General features: G+C 30.9%; 1 protein-coding gene across 3 annotated transcripts; it reads left to right on the top strand.

The window, feature by feature from the left end:
- The first annotated feature begins 8481 nt into the window (after positions 1 to 8481).
- Positions 8482 to 16530, top strand: LOC100785700 (uncharacterized). 3 transcript variants are annotated; one of them, XM_006586006.4, is made up of 10 exons: positions 8482 to 8850; positions 9949 to 9992; positions 10084 to 10201; positions 10319 to 10412; positions 11171 to 11772; positions 13716 to 13983; positions 14084 to 14345; positions 14452 to 14571; positions 15325 to 15750; positions 16095 to 16530. In XM_006586006.4, exons 1-10 carry the CDS (start codon positions 8655 to 8657, stop codon positions 16398 to 16400), a joined length of 2436 nt encoding a protein of 811 aa, XP_006586069.1. In that variant the 5' UTR covers positions 8482 to 8654; the 3' UTR covers positions 16401 to 16530. The 3 variants fall into 3 exon arrangements, with proteins under 3 accessions (XP_006586069.1, XP_025985557.1, XP_006586071.1); XM_026129772.2 differs by lacking the exon at positions 8482 to 8850 and having other exon boundaries at positions 9971 to 9992; positions 10084 to 10238; XM_006586008.4 differs by lacking the exons at positions 8482 to 8850; positions 9949 to 9992; positions 10084 to 10201; positions 10319 to 10412 and adding an exon at positions 10448 to 10706.
- The last annotated feature ends 241 nt before the right edge of the window (positions 16531 to 16771 follow it).

Raw genomic sequence — 16771 nt, forward strand, 5'->3', positions numbered from 1 at the left:
AATTTACTTTGTAAAAAAAAAAAACAAAAACTAGTTACATAATTTGTGTCACTTTCAATGACAATAATGAACGTTTGAAAATATTAAAGTTATCAATAATTTAGTACGTGTACGTGTAATGTATATAGAGAATAAATGTTTTTTATAAATAAAAATCATAATAAATTTTTTAAATTATATTATAATTAAAATTTATAATAAATAAGTATTTTTAAATATATAGATTATATTTTGAATTTTCAAGGAGTAATTTTTTTTAATTCAAGACCGTTGGTTAAAATGAAATAATCCATGGCAATTAATTTGCGCGCTAGTAATACATTGTGATAAGTCTTTTTTTACGGATATGATATAAGTTTATTCTTTTAAAAAATTAAAGTTTAATTTAAAAATAAGATAGATTAAAAGGAATACTTAGTTTAGAATGTTTAATTAAGAGAGTGAGAATCGACTTTATCTAGAATGAAAATGTCACAGTTTTAATTTGCGTATTCTGATTTTTTACGAGAAAATAAACATGTAATTTCCTTATCTAAAAGAAACTGTACCTAAAAAAAAAGAGAAAATAAACATGTCTAAAAGTATAAAATAAATTTTGGTGACCTTAACTAACAACAAAAGTTGAGGATTATCTTCAAAGTAATGAGGAATAGAGAAGTACAAAATCTCCAAAAGCTAATGATTTATCCAAGAGACCAAGATAGAGTGACTTTATTTCAGGGTCACCACTCACTATATATCCTCATTCCCTGCTTGTTCTTTTGCCTTTTTATGATTATCTTCTTTTGTGATGCCCTTTATAATAAGAGGAGCTCCATAGAGGAATTTTTCCTCTACTGCTGCTGACGTTCTCTCTATAATTAATACCTAAATTATATATGTTTGAAATATAAATTTCAAATTACACCAATTTTTTAGGGCACTGAAAAGTTGGGAGCTGGCAACCTGACTTCTCAACGGTTAATTTTTTTTTATAAAAAAATTAGTTACCATTTTAATTATTTTAAAATATTATTTTTTTAATATTGTTTTTACATTAATAAAAAATTAAATATTTTAATAGTATTATTTTATTAAATATAATTTTTTTAATAATGTCATTTAATTTTTTTAAAATAATAATATTTTTTGTTTAACATTTTATTTATTGAAGAACTTACATCACAAATAAAGTATATAAACAATAATATTTGTATAAAGGAAAGTTAAAGATAAAGGTATGTTGGAACAATTACTTTTGTTATGGTTTTGTTGTCGACAGATTCCACATTTTTTTTTCTAGTTTTTCGTTTATTTTTTTGTTCGTCCATCTCAATAGGAATTAGAATTAGAACCAGACGACCCTTTACACTATCATGACCCCACTGGTGCACTAAAGAAAAAGAGGAGTAAAATCAGGCAGCAGGGTAAAATCACAGTCTTTGATGAGAAAATTTAGAAGGAAATTCGATGAGAATGTTGGGAACTTAGTCTATCAGAGCTATTCTTTGATGTAATTTTTCTCTATTTATAATTATTTCAATTTACACCTACATCTACTTCGCATGAAAGAACTTAATTTATCTATTTTATCTTCCTGAATCCCTTTACAGAGCTAAAATAGTAAATTGCATTAAGAATAGAGATGTATGACAGACTAAACAAATATCAACATATCCCTAGTGATAACTTTATTTAGATACTCTTTCTCAGTTCTATTAGAAAATAACGTTTCTCAACGCTATCCTTAGAACTTACCATGCAAATTGATGATCAAACCACAAACAATAATATTAAGCACAAGAAAAGATAATGCAAATATAATATTCATAAATAGATAGGAAGAGAAATTACATCGAGAGTAGTGGCCGCCAAGTTTCCAATAAAGGGAGTTTAGTCTCTCACAGTCATGGAGACTTTACAATTGCAAAAGAGAATATTTAGTAGAGGAGAAAAAGATAAGAAAGGGAATAAATGAAATGAATGACTATCAATGCTTGTTTTTTCTTCTTTTAGTTTTTGCCTTTTATAAGGAATTGTATTCTATTGTAAGTTTTCCTTCTTCTCTCTTCTTCCTTTAGGTGCAAATTAGCGAACTTTTGGATTAGTCTGCTTTCCTTGATTATCCTAATTTTCTTAATTAGTCTCTTTTCCTTAATTAGTCATACTTTCCTTAATTAGTTGTATTTTCTTAATTAGTCTTCTTCTCTTAATTAGCTTCATTTCTTTAAGTAGCCATGTTTTTCTTAATTATCTTTGTTTTCTTGGACTTTATTTTACTTGTCAAGCATCATAAATTCATCATTTTTAATATTCTCTGCATAAAAACTTAAATGATGTTAATTTAACAATTATTTGCTCAAAAAGGAAGAATTAGGAGAGAAAAATTATAAATTCTTTTATAATTTAACCCAAAATATACTTGTAATTAGCCGTTATCATCCCTTATCCTTGTTCTGAAGCATTCATTACATACAATCCAGAACAACTCCAATGAGACTTAAACGGTCTAATTAATCCTTTATCTAAATAATCTTGGATTTCTTTTTTACAATATTCTAAGTATTGTTGATTCATTTATATTGGTATTGCTTTTGTTGGGATATCCTTCTCATTAAATTCTTCTTCTTAAGGTAATGACACTTCATATTTTTTCCAACGCCAAAAGGCTATGGGATTTGTTTCACAAATTTCTTTTTCTATTTTCTGTTCAAATTCTTTTACTATTTTTTGAATATTAGGAGTTTTTAGTTATTCTTCTATTCCTTTATATTGCATTTCTTTATTTAGCATATTTATGTGTTTTTGTTTCCTTTGGATTACATTTACTTTAGTTATAGAAGCTTCTTGTAACATATTTAATTCCTTTAGTCAGGGGTCGAATAAAATCAAAACATGTTTCTTTTTCTTGGGCTTTCGATACTATTCTCCTTTTCAATCACCTTAAAAGGATATAATGAAGTTAAAAATGGTGTTCCTAATATTAATTGTGCAATCATATTTTTAACTAATACAAATGAGATGGTGTAATATATTTTTTTCTACAAATTTTTGCATTAGAAAATTTATACTGGATACTCGTTTGAGATCTATTTGCATTGCTAACCCCTTCTATTGTATTTTCATACTAACCCTTCTTGGATACAATTGATGTTAGCTTCAGAATCAATTAAGGCAACCATATTAAATGCTTCATTTTGGAATACTAGGGTTATTTCACAATGCCATTTGTGAGTTATAATTATACTTAATAAATTAATAAAAGATCCCTAGCTTTTGTGTCTTCATTATTTGTCTTATCTTTTACCTTTAAAATTTCTTTTCCTTTTAGTTCTAGTAGTCTATACTCCAACAAAATGTCATTTTGCTTGAGTATTTGGATATCTTGGTTAAGATTCTTAATTTTATTTTGTAAATCTTTTATAGTAATTTGCTCACTTTGAGTTTTTAAATCTACTGTATATTTCTTTCATATCTACCGGTTGAATTATTTCTTTTCGGCTTTTCTCATCCTTTTGAATTAAATCATTTAATTGGTAAAAAAACTCACATTTTAATGGTGACTCTTCCATCTTTTCTATTATAGAAATTAGTGGAGATGTTTGATTTTTAGTTAACATGTTGACATATTTACAATTTGTACAATTACACAAAGTAGGACCTAAATAATAACCTTCCTCGTCATTGTACGCCGTCCTTCATGTCATGGTATTTATAAAAATACCACCACATGTATTATACAACGGTCCCCGAACCACTCACATTATCTTGTAATAGTAAAATGTTGTTTTTCTAGTAGTGACAATTTGTTGCATAATGACCTATTCTTTCACATTTCCACAAGCATTATTCCTTTTCTTGGATTTTATATTTTTGGGTTTTTGATTTTGAAAATATTGAATTATATTTTTGTTAGATGTTATCTTGTAAGGTTTTTTTTATAAGTATTTATTGGTTTAGATTGTTTTCTAATTTTTCTTTTTTGCATAGCACTGAGAGCTCTAATAGTTTCTATCCCATATTGTTGACAAAAGGTTCCCACTTCTTGCATACTTGCCACCTTTTCTTTTCAAATTTTATTTTGTAATTTGAAATCAGTACAAACCTGTATCCCAGGATCCACTAATAAATTATGTATTTGACCATAAGTTAAATTTTCATAAGTTATGGGATTACCATATATTCTTTGTAAGTTCATTTTAACCATTTTAGAAAAAAAAATTGAAAGTCTGGCTATAAATTTGTCTTTCCAAAATCCAGTTGATCCAACTTCTCTAAGTGTTACTTTTGATAAATAAAAAAAAAAGTATTTTTCCAAAATCCATATAGGTTAGCTAGTTGGCTAGCAACTCTTTCTTTAAATATATTTGGATCTCCTAGAAAATTTTGTACAATGGTATATATTAAAGTTGCAACTGCATCTTGTTATTGAGTTTCACTTTTAACACTATTTAATATAATTTTTTTCTCTTTTACGAGCACAAATCATCCCACCATCCTTTTGTCCCGTAAAACCTTGAATTATAGCTATTGTGGCGTCTCTATCTAAACATTTTCTAGTTTTGTAGGTCGTGGCAGCCATTGACATTTGACAAGTTAAATCTAGTATACCTTGTTTGCTTAGATTGTCTAAATTCCATTCACAAATGTCGGACGTACGTTGTAAAGGAATTTTGAACAAATTTTCCTCTTTCTTTAGTTTGGATATCAGGATAAGTAGGTCTAGGATAATAATTTTGTAATTTGTGATAACTTCTATTTTGAAACTTTATTTTATTAACTTCTAAATCAGTTTTTTCCAAAGTGTTAATTGACGGCTTTCCTAGACTTAATTTTTCTAAGTTCCTTTTTATATCCTTTATATATCTACTTCCATATCACTCTTAAATCTAATGGCTTCTAGATCCTTTTGAGGTACATTATTTAATTTATAAATTGGTTGGATAGAAGATTTTATTGGTCCATTAAATTTTGAGGAACTAGGCATATCCATACAATTTTTATTTTCTATTCTGGTTAATCGTTTTGACATTGTTTCTAACACAGTATTAGAGTAATTTAATTGCTGATGCAGAATTTTGATGTCCCTTTTATCTACTTTTTTGTCTTCAACAGTAACATCCTTCAAAGGAGCAACCTTTATTTCTAGGTCTCTCATTTGGAGTTTATTCCTTTTAAGAAAGGATACTCAAATTCTACTATTTTGTTGCCTAACGTTTTCCAGGGCGTTGATATCTTTGATTTTGGTTTAGTTCTTTCTCCCTATTAAATAGGTAATTTAAATTATTTATTTTACAATAGTTTGAAAACCAATCAAAGAAATATATGTTAATTTTATTTTCTTTCATGTATTGATAAAAAGTTCTCTAAATTGACCCGTTTTATCATTTGTAAAAACCGAGAAAAACCAATTAATCTCTTAAATTTTTATTATATGGAGCTTCAAAATCATCTCTTATCCATTGTTTATCAATTTGAACGAGTGGCTTTCTTGTGAAGGTGTTAAGTATTTGAGATGTGGTTGGAGAATAGGTAGGAGACTCATACCTTATTGTTTCTTCATATACAAGTTTATAAATTTTTGGTACAATATTGTCTAATCCTTTTAGATCAAAACTAATTGTTGAACCATCAACTGAGTGTCTAGAAGGTCCTTCCCTAACTAAGTGTTGAGGTTCCAATGCCTTAAAACATGTAGACCTATTCATTCTTAGTTTGATATTATTGTCTTCTTGAATTATTTCTCTAAGTGGAGTATTATAAATTTTTTCTTCCTCTATAGTATCTATAAATAACCAATCTTCTGAGATTTTATCCTCTACTTCTGTGTTTAAGCTTTTTAGGTACTTGAAGCTTCTACAAGTATAGTTTCATTTTTAGGTGATGATCTTAAGGCCTTAAAATTATAATTTATTTTCGTTACTTTATATTATATTCTATATATTATTTGAAAGGCTTTTCATCTAAAACTTCATTTGCAGATTTAACATATAATTTTATAGCATTAGAAGTATATTGATTTTTTACATCCATGGAAAAGTTCAGATAACAATTGAAAAAATCAGGTCTGTCGTCAAGATTACTCTCCATAACAACAATAATAGAATCAATAAATATTTTTAATCTTATATCTCTTGATAACATTATTATTAATTGGTGTATCCTAGCCTATAGTTTGGTTTGGCAGCCACTTGTATTAGGCCTAAATGTATGAAATTAAAGTCTTGTGAAATATGTTTGTGTAACATTTCTTGTTCTAAGATATTGATAACCTTATTATTTTTTGTTCCAGAGTAACTATACTCAAGCATATTAATTTTTTCGTCATGGGTGATGACCATAAAAATTGTTTGTAAACATCAAATTTTTTAATAACAGATATTGACCAATTGTGCATAGCATTTTCAATTTTAGCAGCTCTGATTGTTCCACTTAACACTATCAAAGAGTAGTTCTTGAATAATTTATTTTGAACTTTTTATTATCTTTCAAAGACAAAGCCTCAACCACTCCCCATAACTCAGGCTTTGATAGTGTTAATTATTATTACATTATTATTATTATTATTATTATTATATTGGACTAAACTATTAGTCTCTATAGTTGTTTCTATTTTAATTTTTAATAGCTACATAATTTTTTGTGGGGGTTTATCACTGATAGTAAAAACATCCTTTAGTGTTAGCAAAAGAAACCAAAACTATCTAGAAAAAAACCAAAACTAAACTTTTATGCATGGGTAAGAACTAAAACTTACAATTTTTTTAGTATAATGACTAAAATTTAAAATGAGGACAACTATAAAAATTAAACGAATAATTTATTATTATTATTTTTTGCTACACAAAAATTTAGGTGGAGATAATGATATTACATTCTAAGATAAGAAAAGTATTTAAACTTTAGAAGTCACAAAAATACTAATAGATAAACTTATATTTATCACACCATAAAAAACAAATAAAAACTCAAATTTATGACCTATTAGACACAAAACTCTATCTTACTTCACTCCGTATTTTTTAATATTATTATCATCCGCTTAAAAACATTATTTTCATCGATGCTTAAATATTTGACCATTAATTCTTTATCCTCGAATAATATGATCGATCAATGCACAACCATACAAGTCAACACCTATCCAAGGAAAAAGACATTCAAATCATAATCACATCACATCTCAGAATAATTTGAACGAAGAATTTTTATATTAATTTCTTAATTTATTAACACATGATTACAAAGTCAGTTCACAACTCAAAAGTTATATTTATATAATCACCACATGCATGAGGTCAATTCCCAAAGTATACTATCTACCGGAGTCTCTAATTGCCACATTTTTGCAATGGTAATAAAAAAGGAGGGATATTAATAATAATTTTCATTATTGATACAATTATGTTGTAAGTCGTGTTAAATAGAAACTGGAGCCATATTTCTTAAGATTATTAAGATTCAAATATCACATAAAATTCCAAGTATTACTAAATTACTTATTTACCTATAAGTAATTTAGTAATACTTAATTTATCTAGTTATATTAAAAATATGTGTAAAATTCTTTTGTCACTAATACTATAGAAAAAGTCTTTTATTAATACCACACAAAAATAATATCATCAAATATCATAAAAGTTTGCCATTCCTCTGACTTCTAATATTGCAATAGTTAAAAGAAAGAGTTTAATTTATATATCATGTTAATTTAAAATATTTTAAATAAATATTTAATAAAAAAATAATTTTGTATATTAACGAAAAAAGACATGTTAAGACATCACAACAAAACCTTCAATCCTCAATCAGATTGACACCTGGGATCTTATCAATCATCTACAACACACCATGTATTATTAGAAAGAGAAATAAAATGAGTACACACCATGTATTTTATAAAAATATTTTTATTTTATGAATATTATTATTTATTAGAGACTTTCTTAAATTCATTTACATGGAGTTCGAGCCTCAATAACACTATTCCTCTGCATAATAAATATAACTACATATTCAACGCTCAATCCAAAACAAATTGAAATAACTCCGAGACAAATGATATATTTGCTCGATGATTTGATAATTCACTTTAATTTTATTTTAGTTATTATATGTGTTATCCTTTCAAAGTGTTCATCCTAATTAATCAAGTTCAAATAGACTTATAAAGAGATTAAAATATGTATTTATTTTTTAAAATTACAGAGAACAAAAATTTAATTTTTAACTCGAAATAAAAACAAAGTTATTTAAGATTTTAAATTTATGGTTGAGTGTTATAAGTCAACCAAACTCCAAAACAAAATCTTAAAAACTTCATCCTTGAAACTTGAAAGGAAGCATCCTTATGTCACACGTCTGTGACAGCTCTTTCCAGCACCACCCAATGAAAAACATATTCTTCTAACAGGTGGCGAAAGCAGCGCAGCAAAAAGCATTAACCGTGAGAAACTCAAACGTCACAGCCCGTGATGCCAGCGCTCCCCCGTGACTGGATTACCATTACTCAACCGGTCACAACCGATAGAAAAAAAAAAATGAAAAATGAAAAACCGCTATATATATATATATATATATATAAGCCGAGGCGTGAGTGTGCGGAAAAGGTTCCGTTTGTATTTATTTTGATCGTAAAATTCTCGGCGCAAGGGATAGAGAAAGTGTGAGGAGGAATGGGGAGTGAGAGCAGAAATAGGTATGGCAACGGTTGCGGCGGCGAAGGCGGCAGTGGAGAGCTAGTTGCGGCGGAAAAGGAGATGGTGCAGTGCGTGAAGGAGATCGTGAACTGCACGGAGTGCGAGATCTACGCTGCGCTCGAGGAATGTGATATGGACGTTAACCGCGCCGTTGAGATGCTTCTATCTCAAGGTTTTGCTCTAACGCTATTGTGTGTTCCTTCGGTTGCGTTCGTTGTTGTTGCAGTGGAACGTTGTGTTTTTCTTTTCCTTTCTTTCTTTTCTTTCTTTCTTTCTTTTTCTTTCTTTCTTTTTTCTTTTCTTTTTTATATTTCTCGGTGTTTGTTTGGATGTTGGGGAAATTGATGAAGATGAGAAAGTGTTTACTTCGTATTATTTTTTTAAAGTTTGTATTGTGTTTCTGCGGAGTTTGGTGTTTCCTTACGTCTTTTTCAGAAAATTAAAAAGAGAGTCTAAAAGTGTTTTCTGAGTTCATCTTGTCTATTAGTATGATTTATCTACGTGATTTGATTATGAATTTAATTAGATTGTATTGACAGTATATGATATATGTTCGTTGACTTTTACAATGTATTATCATGCCATGAAAATTAGACTCTTTTATTTATTTATTAAATTTAATTTCTATATACCGATAGTGGAACAATTACATTGTCAACCAATCAGAAATTATCATAGTTATAACTTGGTGAAGTTAGTTTCTTGGTCCCCTAATTTTTTGATTTTGGTTCCATTTAGTCTTTTAGTCTTTTAAAGGGTTCAATTTGATCCTCGTGGTGAATTTGTGTCATGTGTCCACTTAAGGGAAGGACATATCATCTTCCACGTAGAATTCACAGTTAACAATTTTGACGGAATGGATGACAAGGACCAAATCGAACCAAAAAATAATAGAGGACTAAATCAAATCAAAATAATAAATTAGAGGAAAAAAAACTAATTTAACCTTATAACTTTTAAGGTAGTTATAAATTATAATGGTCAAACAAAGCTATTGTCACAATTTTTTTATTATTGAATGACAGCATAAGAAGCCTTCTAATATGATACATTGATACGATAAAGTTTTTAGTTTTTACACTGTTATCCAACCATGGACTTTTAATAATTATTATAATCATTTTATATTTATTTATTTATTTTAAATGTCATATCTACACTAAGTGGCCGTGTAAAAATCTTTCTCATTTTATTATGGTTTGTGAAATATGAATTCTTGTGAAGATCTATATGCCCTTACAATTGCTAGTTTCCAATATCTTAATTGCAGATACATTTCATGAAGTGAAAAGTAAACGTGAAAGGAGAAGAGAGGTATTCCTCATATGACATTATTAACATTGAGAGAAGGTTGAACTGATTACAGGATGAATAATCTGTTTGCTTTTCAAAACTATAAATGAAGGGGGCATTCAATTCAAGGACTAGCGGTAATAATGGAGGGTTGAGTCATGGAGGCAAAACTGGCACTGGCAGTGATGACAAGGTTGTGCAAAGTGGATTAACACGTGAGACTTATAATGGTATCTTCTTTGATTGCGGAACATCATGCAATTTCTGGTACATGCTGCTAGTATATTGACGTGGGTTTTTACTATTGCATTGCCTTACCTTGTCAAATATGTGTAACTTAATGTCAGAGAATGGTAAAGCCAATGACAAGGGGGAGGGTGGGTCAGTAGGTGCTTCAGTTATGGCTCCCACAACTCATGTTGTGAGGAAATGTACAAAACGGTGAGTTTTTTCATGCAATCTGGTAGCTTATGTGAATACAAATTGTTACTGTTGATAGTGTGGCTTGATGTCCCTCTCAGTTTATTGCACGAGACAATCCATGTGTTGTTTTATTGGGTCGGGAAGGCGTTTAACACCCTGTCACTCTCCATACTCACTATTTTGGCACGATAATGGCTGTGATAGGTGTGAATAGAAATCATGAATGTTAAACTATAGTGGCGCAGGGCCATGATGTGATGCACAGCTGCAATAGCAGCTCAACTCTATGCAATTGACTACGATGCATAGAAGGTATACAATTGACCCTCGTCTAGTCTCTGGTGTTTAGTCTATGCCTATCGGAGGGTAATAAAATCTGTGTCCATTAAATAGCTTGTGACAGTGACTCCTACTCCTTTCCTTGTTATATTGTTTTATGACTAAGACTTTACCTTCTCTTTTATCCTTTGCATTTCACATGGTTTAAGTCTTGTGTATTTCTTTCTCTACCTATAGCATGCCTGTAAATACTTTCCATGGCTTTGATGCCTAAGGATTGTTTTAACCCGTCAAATGCTCAAGTCTTACGGCAATTTTAGTATCTTTATTAGCTACCTAGTTGATAATTTGATAGTATATAAGGTGAAAATATTTATTATTATTTGCTTGTCTTTTAATGACATTGATATCACTTGCATTAGAATGTTGCTGTAAGTGATTAATTTTATAAATAAAATTTCTAACTATACTCTGTCTTTTTTAAAAATTTATTGCAGCGATTATTTTAGTATTGATAATGGAAGACAGTCTTTAATAACAAGACATTCTGTACTAGATTCTGCCCAAGCCTCTCTAGGACCTGAACCCTCAATGACAGGAATGAGCAAAGGATGTCTTTCAATGGCAGACATTGTAAGAATGGGTACAACATCGTCACAAGACACTGTTTCACATAACTGTAATACCTCGGGAGGAGTTTCTGCATGTGGAAATTCAGAGTCAAGCTTACCACTTCCCAGTCAAAACCATTCTGAGCAACAAGTTTTTCATGATGAGTGGCCAGCAACTGAACAACCAATTGCTAGAAATGCACAGGAACTAAACATGTCTGCTTCTTCTAATGCCAATGGGCCATTTGAGCATCCTAGCTTGCATGTAAATGCAATTGGTTTACACAGGAACTGTGAATTAGACACAGCCCCAGTTTCATGGGGGGATGTTGCTTGTGATAATGATGCTTTTGAAAAAAATGAATCTGCTTCTATATCTAGAGAACATACTGTTTTGAGCAGCAACACTGGACTACGATCCCATTCCAACTCTAACTTAAGGAATACTATTTCCTCTGATCATTGTAGTTCTTATGGGCATGGTGAAGGTAAGTAGTGTTTTTTTTTTTTTATCAGCAAAGATAATTGTATTAATATGAAGTAGAGTACCAGAGGTACTAATTACAAGGAGTATTAAGTATTATAAGTAGTGTAACTGAGGTTTTAGATTTAGAATAACTTCTCTATTGTGCTATAATAGAAACAATGATTGCAACATTGCACAAGTCTTCTTTATGGTGGAGCTATGCTGAAATGAGATTTAGGGTAATCAACTTCTGTATTGAGCTAGTAAACATAAACCATGATTGCAAATTGCTACATTGCATGACATCTTTTTTATGGTGAACAATAATTAGCTGGTTTTGAGTATGCATCATTATACTGATTTATGAAGCCATGATCTTGGGTTTGTATGTCCAAAGATTACTTAATATTTAGACTTTTATGAATTTTTTTATCTCAAACCAAATTAGATGTTTTTGAATTGTCATGACATGTTTGTCTGCATCTTGTCCTCTTTTTTTACTGTATGTTGAGTTCTTGTACATACTTTTTAACTTGTTTGTTTTGGTAGAAATATAGTAGAAGAAAATGAGGAGGAGGGACATGGGATAGAAATACCAAGTTTATGCTAACTTTCAAAACATTGATTCTCAAATTTGATTTAGGATTATTGTTTAATTGTTAATTTTATACTAATTTTATAATTGTACAATAACCATATCCTATAATTTTAAAATTTGTTGTTTTCCAATTTCCTTATTGTATTGTACGTGTAATATTGAATTTGTGCTTAACAGATGATATTCCATTTGATCCATTTTTTTTTCTTGGAACCATTACTGGCCTTCTCTTCACATGACCAAACCACCTGTCTTTAATAACCATAATCTCAATATCACTCTAACTTGAACGTGCTAAAATGTTATCAATTATCTTATTACCAAGGTATTCCCATGTGTTGGAATATAATTTTCTGAAATGTTAAGTATAAAAATTTGTAGAATGAGGGTAGAAGTGTTGTGTTTGACATGTGCAATTACTATTTTGAAGTGTCTGTACCTATTTCAATATTGTTAGATTGAAAAGAGGTGGAGAAAGACTGAAAATAAATTTAGGAGAAACCTTTAAAAAGACCTTGCCCTCAATGGGTTTATTGATACTTTGGTTTTCGACTGAACCCAGTGGTGCCATAATGGCATTTGATTCTTGTAGTTGACTCCACTAGCGAGGTGGTTTGGTTGTTTTATTAATTTTTTTTTTTTTTGGAGAATTGGAATTTGGGAGTGATATTTTTATCACAAATTATTAAGTGTTTATCTGGGTATCCACATATCTTTCCTTATGACAATGAAGTCAGTGTTAAAACCTTCAGATTCAAGTACTAAAAATTAAAACATCTTTGCATTGTCTTTTGTTGTTATCAGTTAGTGAATTAGAATTGGATTGTAAATTTGTAAAGTATATCTTTGTTAGAGAATACATGTAGGCTATTAGTTTTCCTGTAGTATAGTTACTTAGGCCTGTCTATATTTAGACAGCCTTCCTTGTTGTAACTGATAACAGAATCATAATAATAGAGTTATGATTTCTCTCTCTCGCACTGACTCTATCATGGTAACAGAGTGGGTTCAAACCCTAGGTAAATTGGGATTTTTCTCCCACATCGATCCATGCTGAACTGCTGTGATCAGTCTCCATTTGAAATGCAAATGTTTTCATTGATGATGATTCTAATTCTCACTTCTGTATAATCTTCACACAAGTTTTGTAGAGATGTGTCTTATTTTTTAATCAGAATCTGTAAAAGGCAATGTAGAAACAAATTTTTTGGATATGCTGCTTTATTCATTCTTAATACATGGAAAAACATAAGTCTCACGTCATATTTATTTATTATATTTTCACCATTTTTTCTCAAGGGCTGGTAATGAATTGCCATTATTCTATTAAGATCATTCAAACAAATTTACTGGTGATGTCTTTGTAGACGTGTCATCAGCCGCTTCAATTTTCCAGCGGCTAAGTATAGGAGAATCCAAACAGAAAGTGCCAACATTTGAAGATGATCCTGCAGTGGTTATTCCAATTCATTTACAAGCCTTAGGTGCTGACTGTTCACATTTGAGTTTTGGTACATATAATGGCAGCAGTACTGCATCTTCTGTCCTTCTTAATTCTAATCATCTTTCAAAAAGTGACTTGGAAGAGAAGTCTGCAGCTGTAGATGATTCTTCGGCTCAGTTCCTGGATGCAAGGCATTTTTTTATATTTCTTTTTCATTTCCAACTTCTTATATAGTCTGTTTTTGACTATTGCACAACTCATTTTATTTTTTATTTTTTGTCAATGCATTAGTTATGATTTCCAGAGAGATAAGCAGCATGGATTTGATGTTCTTAAAGGAGCAGCAGGTGATAAAAACAGTGACATCCTTTCATCTGATAAGCAATGGTTTGTGAAGCATATTGTTCCTGAGGAAACTTTTGAGAATGAACACATCATCAAGGCATCTGTATCAGATCCTAGATTGCAAAAATCACACTGGGAGAATACTTCACTGCCATTGAAGCAGCCAGGGGTGCAGAGTGGAAACCATTTGAATTTTCCAAGAGGATTGGTGAACTTTCAAACTTGTTCTTTAGCTTGGTTTTCTTATTGATATTGATGGGCTTCCTACTATATAGTATACAATTTGAGATTTGCTTTTATTTACCTTGATGCAGTATGCTGACTCAAATTCAATACCTGGTGATGTGTTGGCGTTGCTCATGTCACAATCTCAAACTGCAAGACACAGTAACACAGTTTCATCCATAAGCAATCCTGCCTTCTCCATGTCTAAGGTATCTAGTCGTCTGTATTCTGTATCCTGTTGCTCATTAATTCTTTGGTAGGAATAGTCAACTGATGATGTTTATATCTCTAACAAATTGTTGGTATAAAAATAACCGGAAAGAGATGGTGCAAGTCTTAGATTCTGTTGTGCACTTGGCTACTTAGAAGCTAATGATCTCCCAAAGTTTTGATTTCAATATTTCTTATCAATCCGATTACCGTATTATTTTATCTTGATGCTCACATACCCTTTATCAATAAAAAATGGATGAGGCGAAATGCATGCTGGGTTTCCTGGATACACCTATATATTAAGTTTAGTAGTTCTTTCTTGTGGTCCTTTACCAGCAAAGTGGTATCTGCATTGATTTAGTCTGATCATGAGTTAGTGGGAAGCAGCTTCTCTAGTGGAGCACAGGCTTTTATTGCAAGCAGACATTGGGCTATATTAATGTGAAGTTGTTTATATATTTAAGCTTAAACCTGGTAACAAGTTCGTTATGATGTGGTTAAATACCTGATTCATTAAACATCCTATGATCATTGCTTCAATCTTATTACCATGTATAACTCATTGTATTGTCTTAATGTAGATAGATATGAAATGCCTAAAGAATAAGAGTTAACATTGAGGGAAAGTGCATTAGTATCATTTACTTGAGGTTTAAAGGCACCAAATCAATGCCCTCAACTATGTTATATTGATAAATTGGACCTAATAGTTAGTCATTGATATTCTTGACTGTTGTTGAACCATGCAGGTCATGGAGCCAGGTGCCTTTCCTCTACCTATGAGATCTGCACTTCCCCGGGATCCTACAGTGCATTCCTCATCACACTTTCATCAATTGCCTGACACAAAAGGATATTTTTCCCTGCCCCAGAATAGGTCATACAATACAACCATAAATTCTCAGTTACCATTTTCAGGCAATACTGTATACAATCAATCTCCAGCAGACATGAAGTACAACCTTCTACAAAATAGAAATGAATTCCTTACAAATAGATTGCCTCCTGCCACTGCCAGAGATGCATTTGGCTATGGAAATCTTGGCTCTTCCATTTATAGTTCTGGAAGCTTTCTGTCTAATCCATCTCCTGGTCATATGATGCCTTCAAGTAACTTTAATGAGATTTTACCTTCTCAGTATAATGGTGGACGTAACATAAACTCTATTCAACAGGTAAGTTGTATTTTTTTCCAAGAAAGAACTATCTTTTCTATACAAAGCTGTTAATTTGGTGATAATTGCAGTGTACTTTAACAATGGATGCTAATGCTATATTGCTATTGACTATAGTACGTTTGTGTATTATGAGAAAATGACATGTAAACTTAGCTATTGTTGATCTGCATATGCTTCCTCTCTGAACCTATCCTAAGCCATAACATCCAACGTTTCTTAACATCTAATGGATGAGTTATTTCCAAAGTGTGACCATTATCCTTGACACATTCTACACTAGTAAAGTCTTCTATTAATTCATAACTTGGGTTAATTGTTTATATTGTCATTCTTCTGACCAGCATGGTAGCTTTTCTCATTGGGATTACGGAGCCGAGCCAAGATCTTTGTTTATCCCGAAGAGAACCCAGTCACAGTATGCTACTCCTGGATATGCTGACCTTCATCATTCTGAGACACGGGTTTTGGAAAAATATCAGCAGCCAGGTGATTTTCAAGATTTGCCATCCAAGCAGTTGCATCCATTTTGGCAACGCGACAACCTTCATCATTCTGAGACACGGGTTTTGGAAGAACATCAGCAGCCAGGTGATTTTCAAGATTTGCCGTCCAAGCAGTTGCATCCATTTTGGCAGCACGATAACTAATACTATACATCCTGCTTGTTTTTTCTTCCCTTTTTTGTATACAGAATTATTTTAGTAGGTTTAGGTGAATTATGGTGTTATTTTCATTCAGATGCTTGAGCGTTAATTCAATTGTAGATCTTTTTGAGAACCTGTCTTCTGTAGTCCTGATTTTGCGTCGTTAGTTTCGTTTTCTTAAGGTAGTGTATTTTACGGTAACATCTCATGGGGCAAGGGCAAGAGGAATATACTTTTTCAACCCAACAAAATTGTGATTTTCAAGGTGCAAGGATAAAGGCTAATATGTAGTATATGTAGATTTCATGGGAATGGAGCCCCCCCTCCCTTATGATGATGATGAGAAGGCGTGAATCGGAGCAATTATGAATTTA

This window comes from Glycine max, chromosome 8, assembly GCF_000004515.6.
Source record: "Glycine max cultivar Williams 82 chromosome 8, Glycine_max_v4.0, whole genome shotgun sequence".
Classification (NCBI taxonomy): domain Eukaryota; kingdom Viridiplantae; phylum Streptophyta; class Magnoliopsida; order Fabales; family Fabaceae; genus Glycine; species Glycine max.

Excerpts from the sequence above, each read along its gene's own strand:
- LOC100785700 (XM_006586006.4), top strand. The coding sequence starts at position 8,655 with ATGGGGAGTGAGAGCAGAAATAGGTATGGCAACGGTTGCGGCGGCGAA. Across the intron at positions 8,851-9,948 it reads TGAGATGCTTCTATCTCAAG|ATACATTTCATGAAGTGAAA; the intron begins GTTTTGCTCTAA and ends TCTTAATTGCAG. Across the intron at positions 10,202-10,318 it reads AACACGTGAGACTTATAATG|AGAATGGTAAAGCCAATGAC; the intron begins GTATCTTCTTTG and ends ACTTAATGTCAG.